This window comes from Sapajus apella, unplaced genomic scaffold (assembly GCF_009761245.1).
Source record: "Sapajus apella isolate SASKATOON/1434 unplaced genomic scaffold, GSC_monkey_1.0 scaffold96, whole genome shotgun sequence".
In the NCBI taxonomy this organism is placed as follows: Eukaryota; Metazoa; Chordata; class Mammalia; order Primates; family Cebidae; genus Sapajus; species Sapajus apella.
Window position 1 is genome coordinate 1847383 of NW_022437036.1, and position 18645 is coordinate 1866027.

An 18645-nucleotide genomic window follows, 5' to 3' on the forward strand; every position below is an offset into this window, starting at 1 on the left:
CACCTATCCTTCCACCCACCCCCCCACCTATCCTTCCACCCACCCCCACCTACCTACCCAGCCCCCCACTTTTCTTCCTTGCTTCCATCTGTCCGACTGTCTCATTCCTCCCTCCACACCTGTACCATCTTCCTTCCTTCCTCTCAGCTGCTTTCCTGACTCTGTGGATGTATCCACCAGGGCCCCTGTCTCGGCCTGGGCCAAGGGGCTGCCAGCCTTGGTTGGGGTGGGGGCCAGGAGTCCTGGAATTGGGTGGGGAGACGTCCCTGGTCCCTGGTTGGTGGTGAAATGTGCTTCCTGGGCTTCGGGACTGACCCTGGGGCAGAGCTGGGGCTTCCATTAGGAAGCCAGGCTGACCGGCGGCTGGGTCCGGGCACTCCCCCTGCAGTGGGCTGCCAGCAGCCTTTGTTATGGGATCTGGAGCGGATGCCCCGGGAGGGGGTGGGGGTGGCTGACCCTGGGCATCGGGAAGCCTTCCTGCTCCTGGAAGGCTGAGGGTGGGGTGGGCTGCATCCTGGTTCGGGTCTCACGCCCCTGGTGTGTGGCGGGGCAGGGGCTGGCGCAGCAGAGTGGGAGGGGGAGGCTGTTCCTGTGCTGTCCACCAGGGACGGCTGAGCCTGCGCCCCTGGGAGTGCCAGCTGGGCTCCTGGCCTGAGTCCAGCTGCACCCAGCCGTGGAGGGTTTTCTCTCCAAGGGTGGGGCCTCAGGAAGAGGCTCCAGCACTGGTCACTGGTGACTCAGGGGGCAGTTTCCGAGTTGACCTGCCCGGGGGGTACTTCTGGCGGGGTTCTTGCGTATCTCCTTGTGTCCTCCGGAAGCTTCTGGAGCTGAGTGGTGACGTCACTGGCCTCAGGCTCCCTGTTCCCAGAACCACACCCAGGCCCCAGGCCCAGGGAAGGGTGAGCACGTTTGTGATCTCCCAGGCCCAGGCACATGGCCAGTGGGTCCCGGCTTGGATGCCCCCACTCCCTGGCTCTGCCGTAGGGTCCAGCCTCTTGCCTGCTACATCAGCCACACCAGCACGCTAGCCATGGGGCCCAGGGTGTAAGGAGCTGGGCAGGAGTGAGTGGGGCTGGCTCTGGCCTGTGCCCCCCACCCTCCAGAAGGCTCCTGGGTGGCCTGAGTGTGGGGGCAGGGCTCTCCCCGGCAGAGGATGGCATGCCTCCCATCTCCCTTAGCTGAGGAGTGAGGGTGCTCTGGCCCCTTTCCGCCCCTTCCTCCAGGGAGGCCCCGCTTTGTTCTCTGCTGCAGTAGGCCGGAGTGCAGCTGCCACAGCTGGGGCAAGGCTTTGTCCCAACCCCAGGCCCAGAGCTTCGGGGCAAATGGGGGGGCCTAGGTCGGGGTCAAGGTGTGGGGAACTGGGGCCAGCAGAATGTAGGGGGGTCGTCGGGCATGAGGCCGGAAGTATTGGTGGGGGGTGAGGATGCCAGGTGAGGGCCTGTGCCCTGGGGAATGCTGGGGAGCTGTGTGAGGCCAGAGTGGACGGGGCAGGGATGGGGAGGGGAGGCAGTCAGCTGCACCCTCCGGGTGGGGGAACGGGGAGGCAGAGCTCTGCTGAAGTTATGGCTACTGGACTGTGAGTTTCGAGAGGGTCAGGGACAGTGTGGTGGGCCCAAGGTCCCGGTGCTGGGGTCTGGAGGACTCGGGGTCGGCCGTGCTGTCTGGAGTCTGGTTCCCAGGCTGGTTCCTCCTCTGTCAATGGCGGAGCACACCTGCTGGAGGCCCAGCATGCCCTGGCCGCCTTGCCCTTCAGGCCTGCCTGCCCTCTGGCTGGCCGGCTTGGGCCCTGGGCAGGCCTCCTGGTCCAGGGTGCCACTGGCCTGGCTCCCGGGGCCTGGCTGGGCACTCAGCCATGTGGTCAGTGCCCCAGGACGGTCAGCGAGTTGTCCAGGGAAGGACAGGAAGTGCAGCCTCGGCCAGGCTCTGGTTACAGGGTGTGGCATCCAGGACAGGTGCACGGGCTGGGCCAGACAGCTGCTGGAGCAGGACTCCCGGGAGGACAGTGGGGGGTCCCAGGAGGCACCACTCCCCTCCCCTGGCACAGGATAGATGCGAGACCCTCCTTCTACCCCTCCTGGAAGGAGGACGTGGTCCGAGGGGCTGCCGGGCCAGGTGGGGCTGGAGCTGCTCCTCTCCCCACACCCCTGTTGCTATGCTGGCCCTTGGTGGCTGCACTGCCAGACCTGGCACTTGGGCACAGAGATGCCCCAGCACCATCTGGACCCCCCGGCCCTGGCAGCCCCGAAAGGCTTCCTGTTTTCTATCTGTTTGTAAACAAGACCCACCACATCGGCCTCTGACAATACAGCTCAGCGGAGACTAAACTGTTTGGGTTTCAGGCCGAGGGGTCCCCTTGGGATCATTGCCGCTTCCTGTCCGCAGCTGACCATCAGGCCTGACCTGGGTCAGGCTGCAGTGGGGAGCCCCGAGCTCGGGCTGCAGTAGTTGGGGTCACTGAATCCACCCAGGCCTAGCTTTGTTGAGGTGCGGGGCAGCCCCCTGGCTGGGACTCCAGGGACTTGCTCCAGCCGGGGGCTCCTGTCCCCTGCCCACCCCCACCTCCAGTCCCCCGCTCCAGCCGGGGGCTCCTGTCCCCCGCCCACCGCCACCTCCAGTCCCCCCTCCAGCCGGGGGCTCCTATCCCCCGCCCACCCCCACCTCCAGTCCCCCCTCCAGCCGGAGGCTCCTGTCCCCTGCCCACCCCTGCAGTTGCCCTGTGCTGCTCAAGTCGCCCATAGTTGGGCGTGGCGGCGTCCAGCCCCAGTCGGGGTTCTGGCCTTGGAGCTCTGCTGTCTTTATTTTACTTCCCCAGTGGGGGGCTTGCTGGGCTTGCTGTGGGAAGCCCCGGCTTTTCCAGTCTGCATCCCTCTGGGAGCGGTGTCCTCAGGGCGTGTGACCTGCCAGATAGATTGTGTGGATGCTGTGCTTATCCGCTGCCGCCAGCCCTGCCCCTGCTGTGGGGCTTATCTTCATTTCCAGATGGGGTCTCTGCGAGGGAGACAGGTGGTGGGAGCGGGCAAGGGCTGGGCTGGTCAGGACTCCGGGCGTCGATAGAGGGGGCTGGGTACCCCAGTGCCCTATCTGAGCAGCGAGGTCATGGTGCTGGTCTGGACGCCTGGGGCTAGGAGGAGCTTCCTGCCCCAGGAATTGGCACAGGTCCCTTCTTCCTGCAGGGCTAGGCCTGAGTCACAGACCACTATGATCCAGGCCGCTGGGGAAGGCTGGACTGGCCCTCACCCCCCAGCAGTGGCCTCACAGCAGGCACCTGGGCCTGGCCCTGGTCTCCCCAGCACAAGATGGACCAGGGCAGAGCCCACCAGCCACAGCCCACCCCATGGTGAGGTGGGTGCCTCAGTCCAGGAGGCTGCTGGCCAACAGCCCCACGCCACCCCAGCAGGCCACACCAGGGCCCCCGAGGCTCCGCCAGTCCTCACCATGCTGCCCAGACCCCAGCCCCTACTCAGTTCCGTCCCCAGCTTTGCCTTCGGGGTGTCTCTGCTGGTTGGCAGCTGCCTGCCCTCTAGGAGAAGCTGGCGTCCTCCCTTCCGGGGCTCTGGAACCTTCATGCCCTCACGAAAGGCATTTGATCCCGGTGCCCCCTCCGCACCTCTTCCCTCTGCCCTGTGCCCAGCGAGGGGAAGTGTTCGCCCCAGGGCCACACAGCCCCTGAAGCCTGGAGCCCACCCGGGCCCCACTGCCCAGGCCCTGTGCTCCTGGGGCTCGCACCGACCCCCTGTGAGGCCGTGGTCACCGGGCAGAGGCCTCCTCTGGGTGCCGTGGCCCTCCCAGGTCAGGCTGGGTACGGGGGGACCGGGGGGTGCCTGGCTGAGAGGCGGGTCCGGCTGCCGTCCTGGAGACGTGCCTGCCCCAAAATAGCCAGATCTTTAAAAATAACTCAGGCAGCTTTGTTTGGCTTTTGCTTTAAAAGAATTTTTTTTTCCTTCTGCATAGAACTATGCAGCAGCGGAAAGGTCAGCGCTGGCCGCCGAGCTGAGTGGGGCGTGGAGGGGGAAGGGTCGGTCCCACAGGCCGGGGTCTGCGCCCGCTCCGGGTCATGCCGAGGGTGGCTGGTGTGGCCCCGGGAGCCACAGCCAGGGTGGAGACAGATGGGAGCCCTTGAGCGCCGGCTTCCCTTCCTAAGCATCTGTGCAGCCACCAGGCCCTCAAGGACAGCTGTCCAGGGCCCCTGACAGACAGATGATTGGGTCAGGGGACAGACAGGAGGCCAGGGTCTTCCCGTGAGCCCCAGGGTGGGGAGGGGCGGAGCTTGTGTCCCCCTCGTCCTGCCGATCAGTGTTTTCGAGTCAATATTTGTGCAAGTGCTCTCAGCTGGGAAAAATGTGACCGGGCTGCTGAAGGGAGGGGAGGGCGGGTCCGGGCAAGGAGGGCGCAGCCTCCGGGCGCTGAGGGAACCGCGGGGGCGGCTCCCCGGGGCTCAGTTAGGACTTTTAGTCTCAGGAGTCTTTGATGGGAGGGTCTGTGCTCCCAGCTCCCCGAGAGCAGCCTGTGTCTGTGCCCTTGTCCACCTTGAGCAGACCCTTCCCTGTCCGGGCACCGGGGCACTGCCCCGCCCCCAGGGCTCTCTGAGACGCTTGTGGTCAGGCCCATGGGGGGCTGTGAGGCCCAGGTGTGGGGCTGGGTTAGGGTCTGCACTGGACGGGGCACGTCTCCATGCTCCCCACCGTGACAGGGAAATGGATGATGACCTCACAGCCTGGCAGCTGGTGAATAGGCCCGGGACCTGCCCCCATCCGGGACGGCTGCGCTTGGCCCCCACAGGCCCTACAACGCCAAGCCCTCCAAGAAGGCGGGACTCAGACCCAGCGTGTCTGGAGTCCTGGGACCCTGCCCCCCTGCTGGAGTCTCGGCAGCTGGTGCTGCCCCGAGGCTGAAGCTGAGGGTCTGTGGTCTTTCAATGGGGGACCCCACAGCACACAGCAGTCTCAGTCCAGCTCAGTCCCGTGGGGTGACTGTAAGTCTCGTGCAGCTCTGGGGGACCCCTCTCTCCCCCATGGGACCCTAGGCTCCCAGACCTGGCGGCTGACTGCACCCAGAAGCCCTCTGGAAGAGCTGGCACCGGCGGGTCAAGCCCTGAGGAGGTTCAGTGGGTGACCCTGGCATGTGGCGTGAGGCTCAGAGGCCTGTTGGCCTTTTCAGGGTCCACCTGGGGGCCTGCCTGTGAGCAGAGGAGGGGCTGGTCCCCACTGCTGCCCGAGAGGAGCTGGGCTGAGTACTGAGGTCCCCAGGGCTCCATCTCGGACCCTGCAGGCCTGTAGGGGGAGTGTGGGCCAGGGCCCCCGAGTCCCAGGCGCCAGGTGGGGCAGGCAGGCCACCCCGTGCTGTGGGTCCATGAGTGGCCTCTCTCCCCAGCATCCAGGCTCCCTGTGCAGATGGGCGGTGGACGTTCGTGTTCTCCCCACCTCCCTGCTGGCCCCTGTGGAGCCTCTGCCTGAAAAAAGCCATTTCCCCTTGGTGTGTGGGGGGCTGGTGGAGACAGGGGCCAGGGAGAGGCTCACTCTGCCTTGGAGCCTCCAGGCTTGTGACGTCCTAGACACAGCTTCCCTCCCTCGCCCCTTTGTAGGGGAGCCTAGGGCCCCAGAGAGGATGTGGAGGTGGGGGTACTTGGTGCGGCAGGCTGAGCCCTGAGCCCTGAGCCCTAAGCCCTGGCTTGCAGGGGCCTGAAGGTGGGGTCCTGCCTGGCACCGCCCCGCCTGTGCACGTCCGGACCCCTCTGCTCTGGGGTGCATCCTCTTGCCATTGAGGTCATGGGCTGTTTTTAAGGACCAGAGACCTTTACAGAGGGGGCCTGTGGCCTGTGCTCATGGAGGAGCCACCCCACGGTGTCTCACCCTTGGGCTGGTGGGCGTGTGTACACCTCAGATGCAGGCATGGAGGGAGGGCCATGGTCATGCTGGGTGGGCGCAGAGTAGCACTGACTGCTGGGGGCAGGGGGCCTCCGGCCTGGGGTCCTAAGGGCAGGGCAGGGGTGGGGGTTGTGGGGCTGGGCTGGGGAGGGAGGGAAACCCCACCTGAGCAAAGGCCTGAGGGAAGCCAGCAGGCCTGGGGACATGTCCCTGCTGAGGGTTGTGGGGAGGGACTGGGGTCAGGGAAGGCTTCTCTGAGGAGGTGTACAAAGCACCCTGTGAAGGCTGAGCCAGGCTTCCCCTCAACCCCAGGGCACAGACACCTGGGCCATCCCTGGGTGGAAGTCGGGCTGATGCAGGGGAGACAGTGGGCAGAGCCAGGGCCGGGCTGGGGCTGGGGCTTGGCGTTTTGGGGGACTGGGAGGAGCAGCTTCCCTCTGCCGTGGGCAGGGGTGCCCTGCGTGAGGTGGTGGCAGAGGCCCCATCCCAGGAGCAGCTGACCTGTCAGAGGCACTAGGGGTTGGACTTGCTTGGTGGTGGGGACCACTGTCTAGTTCTGGGCCTGCCTGGGCATGAGGGCTGTGGGGACACTGGGTTGTGTTCCTGTCCCCACCCTGACCAGTCCCCCTGCCTGTGGAACCACAGAGCTTAAAGGACCAGAGGGACCCTGAGCTCCTGGGCAGGGAGGGGAGGAGGCGGGGAGCCCTTCCATGAGGGCTGGTTCCCGGAGGCTCACTTCCAACCTGCGGCGCCCTCTCCCCTCGTGCATCTGCCCTGTGTGGCGAGGATGCCACATCCCTTGCTGTGGCCTCACCTGAGGGGTAGAAAACGAGCCGGGCCCCTGGGAGCGTGGGGGTGGCAGGTGCCCTGACGCCCTCGGCCCTGCAGGTCTTCCACGTGGCCTACGTCCTCATCAAGTTCGCCAACTCGCCCCGGCCGGACCTCTGGGTGCTGGAGCGGTCCATGGACTTCGGCCGCACCTACCAGGCCTGGCAGTTCTTCGCCTGTGAGTCTCAGCTGCCAAGGGGGTCTGGGGTGAGGTGTGCTGGGGGTCCCTGGACGGGCCTCCATGGCCAGGCTTCTCAAGGTCTCCGAACGCCCAGCCCTGCCCTGGCTCCCGGCTGCTTCGATCAGGACCGTCAGCCGAGGACCCGAAGGCTCAGGGGAATTTATTGGCTCCCGTCTCTGATATCGGGCACAGCCAGGTCCAGGGGCTGTGGCGCCAGGAATCTCTGGTGCTATCTCTCAGCTGCCTCTGGATGGCTTCACGGGCTGCAGCTCCCCATGGTGACAAAAGGGCCCTGGTGGCTCCTGCCTTGCTCGCCTGCTGCCAGCTTAGCCCATGTCAGGAGCGCTGGAGTCCTAGCACCTGCACGCTGGCCATCCTTGGCCCTGTGCCACCCTGACCAGTCACGCTAGCGGGAGTGGGTGCTCCTCCCCCATAGGCCAGGCCTGGTCACATGTCCCCCAAAATTCCCTGGCCTGAGAATGGGGAAGGGCAGGTCAGTAATGAGCAGCAGGGGTCTGTCCCCAAGGAAGGAGGTGAGGATGGTCATGAGGTGGGTCACTCGTTCTCAAAGCGTTCTGGGGAGAGTGGTGGGGGTAGAGCAGTCCGACGGGCCAGGCCCTCCCCAGCCAGCGAGCTGTGGTCTCTGCCACACTGTCTCTTGGTTCGTGGGAGGCTCAGGGGCGAGGCCTAGAGATGTCAAGGGGCTTGGGGCACTGTGGGGGCCCAGGCTTTCCTGGGACCCAGCACTCTCCACTCCCGCCGTTCCCTGAAGCCTCCAAGAGGGACTGCCTGGAGCGGTTTGGGCCGCAGACGCTGGAGCGCATCACGCGGGACGATGCGGCCATTTGCACCACCGAGTACTCGAGAATCGTGCCCCTGGAGAACGGAGAGGTGGGCAGGGCAGGGCAGTGCGGGGCTGGAGGGCAGAGAGGTGGGCCGGGGTGGGGCAGCACCAAACGGGGCTGGAGAACGGGGAGATGGGCCCGGCAGGGGCAGAGCGGCGAGGGGCCTGGGGGCTCAGGGGCTGGACGCACAGCCTCACCATGTGCTGCCCGCAGATCGTGGTGTCCCTGGTGAACGGGCGCCCTGGCGCCATGAACTTCTCCTACTCGCCACTGCTGCGTGACTTCACCAAGGCCACCAACATCCGCCTGCGCTTCCTGCGCACCAACACGCTGCTGGGCCACCTCATGGGCAAGGCGCTGCGGGACCCCACGGTCACCCGCCGGGTGAGCCACCCATGGCCCAGGCGGGGCGGGGGTGCTGCTGGGGGACCCGGGACTTGGGGTGGGTGAGGCCCGGCCACCAGGCGCTCACAGGGCCTGCGTACAGTATTACTACAGCATCAAGGACATCAGCATCGGGGGCCGCTGTGTCTGCCATGGCCACGCGGATGTCTGCGACGCCAAAGACCCCACGGACCCGTTCAGGTGAGGCCCCGTGCTGGTGTGGCCCCGTTCAGCTGTGGTCCTCAGCTCCTTGCCTGCCCTTGTCACCCCTACTAACCTGAGAGTGGGTGACCTGGTTCCATGGCCCACGACGACCCTGCTCTGTGTGTGACCTGAACCAACTGCCGCCCCGTGGGCCTCGGTTTTCTTGTCTGTGCAGTGATGTGGAGGCCAGGGCCATGGGCAGCCTCCCCAGGGTGCCCCGTCTTGGTTTGGGGGGGCCTTACCCTGCTGCCAGCAGAGCTGAGGCTCTCCATATCCCCAGGCCAGCTGCCTTTCCACCATAGCAGACCCCTGGGGCCCTGGGGGGGGGTCAGTGGCGGGGCTGGTCCCCCAGAATGGGCAGGTGCCCACTACCTGCTGAGGCAGCCTTCATTCATGTTGGGGGTTCCCCCCAGCTCTCCTGACCCTTCAGGACACAACAGACAACTTCTTTGCTGCCCCCAGCCCTGACCTTCCCTTCAACCGAGCAGGGGCCATGGCCCAGGACAGGGACAGCAGGGTTAGGGCGGCCAACACCCCCCATCTGCCGTGCCCAGTGCGCTGCCTTTGGGGGCGGCCGAGGGCACTGCACAGCTTCCCCCTCCCAGGAGCCCCTCACGGAGAAGGCAGCAGCCCTGGTGCTGGCACCTGTACATTCCTCAGTCAGGGAGGCAGGGCCGGGCAGCAGCCCCGGGGCACGTCCGTCCTTCCCTCCCTCCCTCTGTTTGTTCCTTCAGCCAGCAGCTGTGTGTTGAGCGCCCAGCACACACCGGGCCCTTTTCCTGGGACTGGAAACACAGGCTGGGACCCCAGCCAGCCTCAGGAGCACCTGTTCTGAGGGAGGCAGCTGGGAAACGTGTGAACCAGTACCCAGCGTGGTGGTGGCCAGAGGGTAACACCTGAGGGTGACTGGGCCGGCCAGGGCTGGACTGAAGCTGCCCAGAGTGGCGCAGCCGAGGCCAAGCAAGTGACGAGGCCCCTGGATCCCCCAGTAGAGAGCCACCAGGGCTCATCCAGAGCGAGTGAGTGAGTGACGAGGCCCCTGGATCCCCCAGTAGAGAGCCGCCAGGGCTCACCAGTGCCCAAAAGCCAGTAGCCCAACCGCATGCACTTGGATTAGGACCTGCCCCTGCCTTCTGCTGGGATCTTACTGCTCTGTCCATGCTTCGGTTTACAGGGGAGGTGGGGAGGCGGTGGAGCCCACGTAGGACAGAGGCTCGCCCCCATTCTCACGGCCCGTGCTGAGTGGAGGCGGGAACTCCCAGCCCCTTCGGTTGTGGCTGACGGGTCTGAGTGGGGGAGTGACACAGTCACCTGATCCAGAGGACTTGGGCCGTTCGCCAGGAGCCGTGAGCACTGGGGACCCACCCTGGGCACCAGGCGCTGCCCCCACAGTTTCAGGCTGCTGAGCTCCAGCACAGCTAAATTGTCCTGGGAAATTAAGTGCCAAGGTGGGGGCACAGCTCATGACAGCTGGGAGTGGAACCCGCCAGGCAGCCAAATGGGCCTCAGGGAGAGGAAGGGCCAGGAGCTGGGCTTGCCTTGGCCTGCGGCGAAGACATTGCTGTCCCCTGACTCACCGCACCTGGGTGTGGACTGAGCGTGGCTCTGCCTGCAGGTACGCAGGGGTGACTGGGCACCTTTCCCAGGACCACAGACCCTGTTACCAGCACCTGGTCACACTCCAGTGTCCCAAAACATGAGCCTGCCTGTGTTTTCCCGGTACCCTTTACCCGCCACCCCACCTCTCCTCCAGGGAAGGGAGCTCTGTGTCTTTAGCCAGCTCTGCTCTGTCTCGTTACCTCCACCATCACCCTACTCACGCCCCTGCCATTATCACTCCCACTACCAGCCCATCGCTACCGTCATCACCCCCACTGTCACCACCGTCACCCCCACTGTCACCCCACCATCAACCATCATCACCCCCACCATCACCGTCACCCCCACCGTCACCATCACCACCACCGTCACCCCCACCGTCACCACCGTCACCCCCACCGTCACCACCGTCACCCCCACCGTCACCACCGTCACCCCCACTGTCACCCCACCATCAACCATCATCACCCCCACCATCACCCCCACCATCACCACTGTCACCCCTGTCACCACCGTCACCCCCACCGTCACCACCGTCACCCCCACTGTCACCCCACCATCACCGTCACCCCCGCCGTCACCATCACCCCCACCGTCACCCCCGCTGTCACCACCGTCACCCCCACTGTCACCACCGTCACCACTGTCACCTCCACTGTCACCCTCGTCACCACCATCACCCCCACCGTCACCACCATCACCCCCACCGTCACCACCATCACCCCCACTGTCACCCCACCATCAACCATCATCACCCCCACCATCAACCATCATCACCCCCACCATCACCGTCACCCCCACCGTCACCACCACCCCCACCGTCACCACCGTCACCCCCACTGTCACCACCGTCACCCCCACCATCACCACTGTCACCCCCATCACCACCGTCACCACCACTGTCACCACCGTCACCCCCACCATCACCACTGTCACCCCCATCACCACCGTCACCCCCACTGTCACCACCGTCACCCCCACTGTCACCCCACCATGAACCATCATCACCCCCACCATCACCGTCACCCCCACCATCATCGTCACCCCCACCGTCACCATCGTCACCCCCACTGTCGTCACCCCCACTGTCACAAGTCTCTCTGACTGTGGCCCCCTCTCCTGCCTCTTCTCCCCTTGAGTCCCCGGTAGACACAGGAACACCTGGTTTCCTTCCCGTCATCTGAATTCTGAGCTGTCCTCTGCAGAGCTGCTTTAGCTCCTCTTCCACTTCACTAAATTTCTCTTCTGCTGCGTCCGGTCTGCTGTTCAGCCTATCCGTTGAGTCTTATTTTATAGTTTCACTTTTCATTTCTAGAAGTTCTGATTGGTTCTTTTTCACATCTGCCTGTTTTCTGTAGCGTTACGTTTTTTTATTAGGTTTAGATTTAGGATCATTTTTAACATTCTTACACGGCTGCTACCAGATTACCCCGTGACGCCAGGGTCTTGGGGCTCTTCCTGCCGTCTGGTGCACCTGCTGACCTGCTGCCTTTTTCTCTGCTAAGTCTTTAGCAGTGTTTTGTCTGTGTGCTTCTGGGGCACCCTGGAATTGGGATGGTTTTGGGAGAGCTTTTGCTAAACACTCCAGGGCATCACCAGCCCGGCACCACTTTTCCTGCCAACTTCTTGACCAGGTGGATTTTTGAAAAATGGAACATCAGCTTCAGGTCCTTGCTTATAGGTGCTTGGAGTTGGGGTGAAGATGGAACGGCTTCTTTGTTGATTACCTGTGCTGACGGGCAGTTTATTTCCCAGTTCCTCTCCCATGGAGGGTGTGGCCCTTCCGGATGTTCCTGGATTCTGAGGGAAAGCAGTGTTGATTCCTGATGCCCTGTGGGCCCCATGGAGGGCAGGCCCAGAGCTGGGCAGCTGAGGCTCTGGATCTAGTCCTCATGGACTGACTCCTGGGGTCCTACTCGGGAAGCACATGGCCCAGCAGCCTCAGGCAGAGCCTGGACCGGGGCCAGGATTCCTGCCTCGGCCTGGCTGCGCCGTGTGCTAGAGAGGAAGGGGCTTGGCCTGAGTGTCCTGGCTAAGAGCAGTAGGTGCCTCCAACCTCAGGCCTCGTCTCCTACCAGCTGTTGCCCTGCCCACGGGATGGCAGGCAAGATTCCAGCCCTCTGACCTGGTAGCCACCCCAGCTGGAAGAAGGAAGCAGTCCTTGGCCACTTGCTCCTAGGGAGGTGATCAGGATGCATAGGGATCCTGCCCGCTAAGCGAAATCTGAGCCTGGGGGATGCAAATGGACCCCTTTCCCTTTTGGCTCAGGGAGGTCCTGGGCTTGTGCATGGTCCTGGCTGTAGTGGGAAGGGCATGGCTCAATCCTGGAGAACCCAGGGCTGCAGGCTGACCTACTGGCAACGGGGACTTTGCTGACCCCTCAGGAGCCCTGCCCAGCCAACACACACCTGCTCCCCAGTCCTGCTTCCACAAAGGCCCTGCATAGCCCCTGCCACCTGGAGACCCCGTCCTGTACCCTGTCTTGCCCTGCGTCCATTCCCTGAGGCTGGGGACGTTGTGCCAGAGCCACTGGGTCTGGGTGAGGGCTCGCTGCCCGACAGCTGGGTAACAGCAGCGTGGGGCCGGGGCCAGGGCCGTGGCAGGCAAAGCCGTCGAGGGGATCATAGGCCCCTTCGGGGAAGGGACTGAGCACTGGGCACCTTCCCCCGGGTGGACCCGAGCCCCCTCCTGTCTGCCCCACAGGCTGCAGTGCACCTGCCAGCACAACACCTGCGGGGGCACATGTGACCGCTGCTGCCCTGGCTTCAACCAGCAGCCGTGGAAGCCTGCGACTGCTAGCAGTGCCAACGAGTGCCAGTGTGAGTGCCTCCTCCCACATACTGTGCTGCCCGCACCCTGGCCCGCGGGAGTGCCCATGGAGGGCATGCCGACAGCTGTGTTCCCTCTTCTCCAGCCTGTAACTGCCATGGCCACGCCACCGACTGTTACTATGACCCCGAGGTGGACCGGCGCCATGCCAGCCAGAGTGTGGATGGCACCTATCGGGGTGGCGGCGTCTGTATCGACTGCCAGGTGGGCCGGGCTCCAGGGCTGGGGATGGGCTGGCCCTGGGTGGGGAAGGGACCTCCCTGGACTCAACAGGCCCTGCACCCCCAGCACCACACCACTGGCATCAACTGTGAGCGCTGCCTGCCCGGCTTCTACCGCTCCCCCGACCACCCTCTCCACTCGCCCCACGTCTGCCGCCGTGAGTGGGCTCGGCTGGGCGGGTGTCCTGGGTCTCAGGTTCTGCCCAGACAGAGGTGTCCCAGGGCCTTTGGGGCTGCTTTGGAGGGGATGTCCTGAGCTTCCAGGCCAGCTCAGGAAGAAGCCCCCCAGGCCACGGGGCGGGTGCCCAGCCCTCACGTCCCCCAGGCGGCCTGGCTGTAGCCCTCGTCCTCATGGCCCTGGCTGGGAAGGCAGAGTCTGCCCCACCTTGGAGCCCACCCCTTGGAACCTGGTAGCTGCAGGCTGACCCGGCTCCTGCGCCCGCCCAGGCTGCAGCTGTGAGTCTGACTTCACGGACGGCACCTGTGAGGACCTGACGGGCCGCTGCTACTGCCAGCCCCGCTTCTCCGGGGAGCGGTGTGACTCGTGTGCTGAGGGCTTTACCAACTTCCCGCGCTGCTACCGTGAGCAACTGCAGGAGCATCCGAATAGACATCGCTGCCTGCGGGCCTCCAGCAGCGCTTGGGGAGTGGGGGGGGCGTTCCTGGGGGGGACCCTGTTGTCTTGGCTGCATCTCCGATTGCACTGAGAGACTCAGGGTGGGAGGGTCGGCGGTGCTGGGGCTCTGAGCAGAGCTGGCCAACATGCATGTCCCTTCCCCTCAGCGGTGCCCTCGTCCTCCAATGACACCGGGGAGCAGGTGCTGCCAGCCGGCCAGATTGTGAGTAAGTGTCCTTGAGGCCTCGGGTCCCTGGCCTGCTCCGGGCCCGCGGGACAGCTACACAAGAAGCTCCTGAAGAAAGGGAGGATTCTCATCTGGGTCATTTCATTTTTGGTTTCTTTCTTTTTATGCAAATTATGCATATTCACACTGGGCAGCCTTCAGAAATACAGGCAGGCATAAAACCAAAGAAAAGAGAGTCTGGGCAGCATGGCGAAACCCCATCTCTACAGAAAACACAAACATTAGCCAGGCACGTGGTGCACGCCTGTAGTTCAAGCTACTCCGGACGCTAAGGTGGAAGAATTGCTGGAGCCTGGGAGGCTGAGGCTGCAGCGAGCCATGATCACACCATAGCACTCCGGCCTGGGCAAGAGTGAGGCCTCGTCTCAAAAAAAAAAAAATTGGTTGGGCACAGTGGCTCATGCCTGTAATCCCAGCACTTTGGGAGGCCAGGGTGGGTGGATCACAAGGTCAGGAGTTTGAGACCAGCCTGGCCCACATGGCGTAAGCCCCATCTCTACTAAAAATACAAAAATTAGCAGGGCGTGGTGGTGGGCACCTGTAATCTCAGCTACACAGGAGGCTGAGGCAGGAGAGTCACTTAAACCCGGGAGGCAGAGGTTGCCATGAGCCGAGATTGTGCCACTGCACTCCAGCCCAGGCAGCAGTACAAGATTTCATTAAAAAAAAAAATACATATATATGTTCTAGCCGCAGAGTCAGTCACCACCGCAGTGCAGCACGCACCTGCTGCCCAGATCACTGCCTTTACCACATAGCAGTCTAGTGTTGTCAGCTTGATTGGCAAAAAGTATTCTCAAGCCAGACCCACGCCCCCTTGCTTTTGAGCGTCTCTAGAATTGGCGCGCATCTGTTGGTTTCTGGTATGTCACTGCCTAGTTGGCGGGGTTTTCCCTTTCGTGACAGGACATGAAAGCATGGCGTGTTTCCCGGGGAGCGGGCTCTGAGGTTGATGTTGCGTCTTTTAGCTGCACTTCCTTCCCTGCCCCGTAAGCTTGAATCTTGACTTTGGATTGCTTCCTTAGACGCGTCGCCCACGTGTGGTCTTTGCTTTTCTGCTGCTGTGCAGCTTTTTACTTATTCATTGGTACGAGTTCTTCCTGTATGTTCTGTATCACCGATTTCTTTTCTTTTTTTGGGGAGTGGGGGGGATGGAGTCTCGCTCTGTCACTCAGGCTGGAGTGCAGTGGCGTTATCTTGGCTCACTACAAGCTCCGCCTGCCGGGTTCCAGCGATTCTCCCGCCTCAGCCTCCTGAATAGCTGGGATTACAGGCACCCACCACCACGCCCAACCAATTTTTCTATTTTCAGTGGAGATGGGGCTTCACCGTGTTGGTCAGACTGGCCTCAAACACCTGACCTCAAGTGATCCGACCACCTTGGCCTCCCAAAGTGCTGGGATTCTAGGTGTGAGCCGTCGCACCCAGCCTGTGTCACTTATTTCTTACAAGCTGTGTGTTTTTCTCCTGATGGCTCACTTGCCCCTTATTTTTAGAGGGGCTTTTTTCTGCGTCCTCAGTTTTTAAATTTTTAGTGAATCTGCCCATGTGGTTCTGCTGAAGCTCTGCCTGGGTTGGATTTAGATGCTGCTCCCTCACCCAGGAATTTGCTTGTCTGCTGGTTCTGTGGTGGTTTCTTTTTTACGTGGAAATGTTTAGTTTTTCATCAATAATGTAAACCAGGGGTCAGCAAACTGTCTGAAAAGGTCCAGACGGTCAGCGTTGTAGACTCAGCTGTGTGGTCCCTGCGGGGAAACTCCTCAGCTGTACCATTGCCAGCTGTAGCTTGCAAGCAGCCACAGAACATGTGTTCATGAGTGGGGTTGGCGGTGTTCCAATAAAACTTTATTTATAAAAATAAGCGAGGAGTCCATAGACTATAGTTTGCTAATCCCTGGTGTAAACTATTGACAATTTCTCCCGGCCCATGGTAAGCACTCAGTAACTGCCGATGGCTGTGCTGTTTACTTTCAGTGTGTTCATTACTACGAGTTATATTAATGTCGTTCGTAATGGAGACACAGTGTTGAACACAAATATTTTATTTTGTCTGAACTCACAAGTGAGATTGGTTTGGTTTTGTAAAATACCTGGGAAATGATGCATACTTTTTAAATGTTCCCAATCAGTTTAAAAATCACAGAAATGGGCCAGGCACAGTGGCTCACGCCTATAAACCCAGCACTTTGGGAGGGCGAGGTGGGTGGATCATGAGGTTAAGAGATCAAGACCATCCTGGCTAACGTCGTAAAACCCTGTCTCTACTAAAAATACAAAAAATTAGCCGGATGTGGTGGTGGGCACCTGTAGTCCCAGCTACTCGGGAGGCTAAGGCAGGAGAACAGCTTGAGCCCAGGAGGTGGAGGTTGCGGTGGGCCAAGATTGGCCACTGCACTCCAGCCTGGGTGACAAGAGCAAGACTCCATCTCAAAAATTAAAAAAAAAAAAAAAAATCACAGAAATTATCCATGTGTTAAAAGTCTGGTCAAACTTATGAAACCCTCTGGTCCTGATACCTGTTTTTAAACAGAGATCTTAGATTAAGGTTTTAATTTGTTCTGTGGCTATTGTATTCCGTTTTCTACCTCATCTTTTTTTTTTGAGATGGAGTCTCGCTCTGTCACCCAGGCTGGGGTGCAGTGTTGGCATCTCAGCTCACTGCAACCTCCGCCTTCCGGGTTCAAGCAACTCTCCTGCCTCAGCCTCCCGAGTAGCTGGAATTACAGACACGTGCCACCACGCTTGGCTAATTTTTTATATTTTCAGTAGAGACGGGGTTTCACCATGTTAGCCAGGCTGGTCTTGAACTCCTAACCACAAGTGATCCACCTGCCTCAGCCTCCCAAAGTGCTGGGATTACAGGCGTGAGCCACTGCGCCCAGCCAGATTTCTATCTCATCTTAAGTCAGGTTTGATTATCTGTATTAGCAAATTGTGTATTTTGTTTGGATTTTTAAATGTATTGACAAAGTTATGCATAGTGGCCGGCTGTAAAGTTAAAATTTCTGTTCGTTTCTGTTCTTGCCTATTTTTTAATTTTCTTTCCTTTTTTTTTTGGTCGATCAGACTAAACAGAGGTTCGTTGAGTTTATTGGTCTTTTCAAAGTACAGATAATGTTCTATTGATAAAGCCTGCTGAGGTTTTTCTTTCTTTAGTTGGGGGAGAGATTTTTCTTTCTAATATTTAATTTAATTCACTTTCTTTGATTTAATACTTTTTTTATAGCTTCTTGAGTTACTATTTTTAGTCTGTCCTCATTCTCAACAAAAAGACCTAAAGCAGTGGTTCTCAGCCAGTGGTGATTTTGATCCACAGGAAGCATTTGGTGATGTCTGGAGATATTTTTGGTTGTGATGATGGATGGATGTAACTCATGCAGTGTGTAGAGGCTAGGGATGCTAACATCCTACCACACAGGGCCGCTTCTGCAAACACAACAAAGTGTTATCCAGCCCAGAATGTCAGTAGTGCTAAGGCTGGGAAACGCAAGTTTAAAGCTGTGAATTTTCCTCAGAGTATAGCTTTGGCTAGGTGTCTCATAGTTTGAGATGTGGGGTGTTCTCATTGCTGTTTTTTTTTTTTCAAATAGCCTATCATTTTGGGTTTTCTATGGCCTGTCACTGTTTGAGGTGCTGACGTTTCCCTCCTGTCCTTTCTGTGGCCATTCAGTTCTGGATTTGCTGCATCACGGTTAGAGTGGCCCACTGACGGTTTCTGCCTTTTGTCTTAGGAATTTGAGATTCTCTTGGTTTCTAATCTAGAATGTGACCACTTTTTTATTTTATTTTATTTATTTTGACAGTCTTGCTCTGTTGCCCAGGCTGGCATCAGTGGCATGATCTCAGCTTACTGCAACCTCTGCCTCCCCAGGTTCAAGTGATTCTCCTGCCTCAGCCTCCCAAGTATCTGGGATTACAGGCACATGCCACCACACCTAGCTAATTTTTGTATTTTTAGTAAGGGGGGGGTTTTACCATGTTGGCCAGGATGGTCCCGAACTCCTGACCCCTCAGGTGATCCACCCACCTCAGTCTCCCAAAGTGCTGTTTCTGCCTTTTGTCTTTGGAATTTGAGATTTTCTTTGTTCTGACCTAGAACATGACCGCTTTTAGATTGTTCCAGGAACACTGTACAGGAATGTGTGTTCTCTACGGAGTACTGATTTCAAGTGTTAAAGCAGGCTTGTGGGCAGGTGCGGTGGCTCACGCCTGTAATCCCAGTACTTTGGGAGGCTGAGGCGGGTGGATCCCCTGAGGCTGGGAGACCAGCCTGACCAGCATGCAGAAACCCCATCTCTACTCAAAATACAAAATTAGCCTGGGCGTGGCGGCGCATGCCTATAATCCAGCTACTCGGGAGGCAGGAGAATTGCTTGAACCAGGGCGGGCGGAGGTTGCCGTGAGCCGAGATCGCACCATTCACTCCAGCCTGGGCAACAAGAGCAAAACTCTGTGTCAAAAAACCAAACAAAGAAACCAAGAAAGGCAGTGTTTTTCATTGTGCTCTTCAGTCCCACTGTGCCTTTGCTGAATTTCTGTCCCTCTGAGCTGCCACGTTTGAACTCTGTATCTCCACCCAGTCTTTTTCTCTCTCTCTGACTCTGGTTTTGCCAGATTCTCCTGGCCATTTTAATAGTTTCAGCTTCACTCACCCCAGGAGAGGCTGGTTTCTGCCGCCCCATTGGGAGGCGTGCCCCGGCTTCCCTGCGTCTCACGGCTCCCGCGCCTTCCATCCTCGCTCACCTCCGTGTCTGCGTCCGCCCCGCTCCCTGCACACAGTTCTCCATTAACCGCCTGTCTGACACAGCTCTCCATTAACCGCCTGTC

General features: G+C 60.3%; 1 protein-coding gene and 1 long non-coding RNA gene across 3 annotated transcripts in view; one reads left to right on the forward strand and one right to left on the reverse strand.

Annotated features, from left to right (window-relative positions):
• LAMA5 (laminin subunit alpha 5) overlaps nucleotides 1–18645 on the forward strand; it is a 61337-nt gene that overhangs the window by 7287 nt on the left and 35405 nt on the right. For both annotated transcript variants that reach the window (XM_032257102.1, XM_032257103.1), the window contains exons 3-11: nucleotides 6753–6870; nucleotides 7646–7764; nucleotides 7932–8102; nucleotides 8206–8303; nucleotides 12609–12724; nucleotides 12820–12938; nucleotides 13023–13113; nucleotides 13403–13537; nucleotides 13739–13798. In XM_032257102.1, the coding sequence (XP_032112993.1) occupies nucleotides 6753–6870; nucleotides 7646–7764; nucleotides 7932–8102; nucleotides 8206–8303; nucleotides 12609–12724; nucleotides 12820–12938; nucleotides 13023–13113; nucleotides 13403–13537; nucleotides 13739–13798 (1027 nt within the window). The remainder of the gene's footprint in view (nucleotides 1–6752; nucleotides 6871–7645; nucleotides 7765–7931; nucleotides 8103–8205; nucleotides 8304–12608; nucleotides 12725–12819; nucleotides 12939–13022; nucleotides 13114–13402; nucleotides 13538–13738; nucleotides 13799–18645) is intronic.
• On the reverse strand, nucleotides 3905–6761 carry LOC116535756. The gene is made up of 2 exons (XR_004262344.1): nucleotides 6679–6761; nucleotides 3905–4186 (listed from the first exon to the last, which is right to left on the reverse strand). It is a non-coding gene; the product is annotated as an uncharacterized LOC116535756 (long non-coding RNA).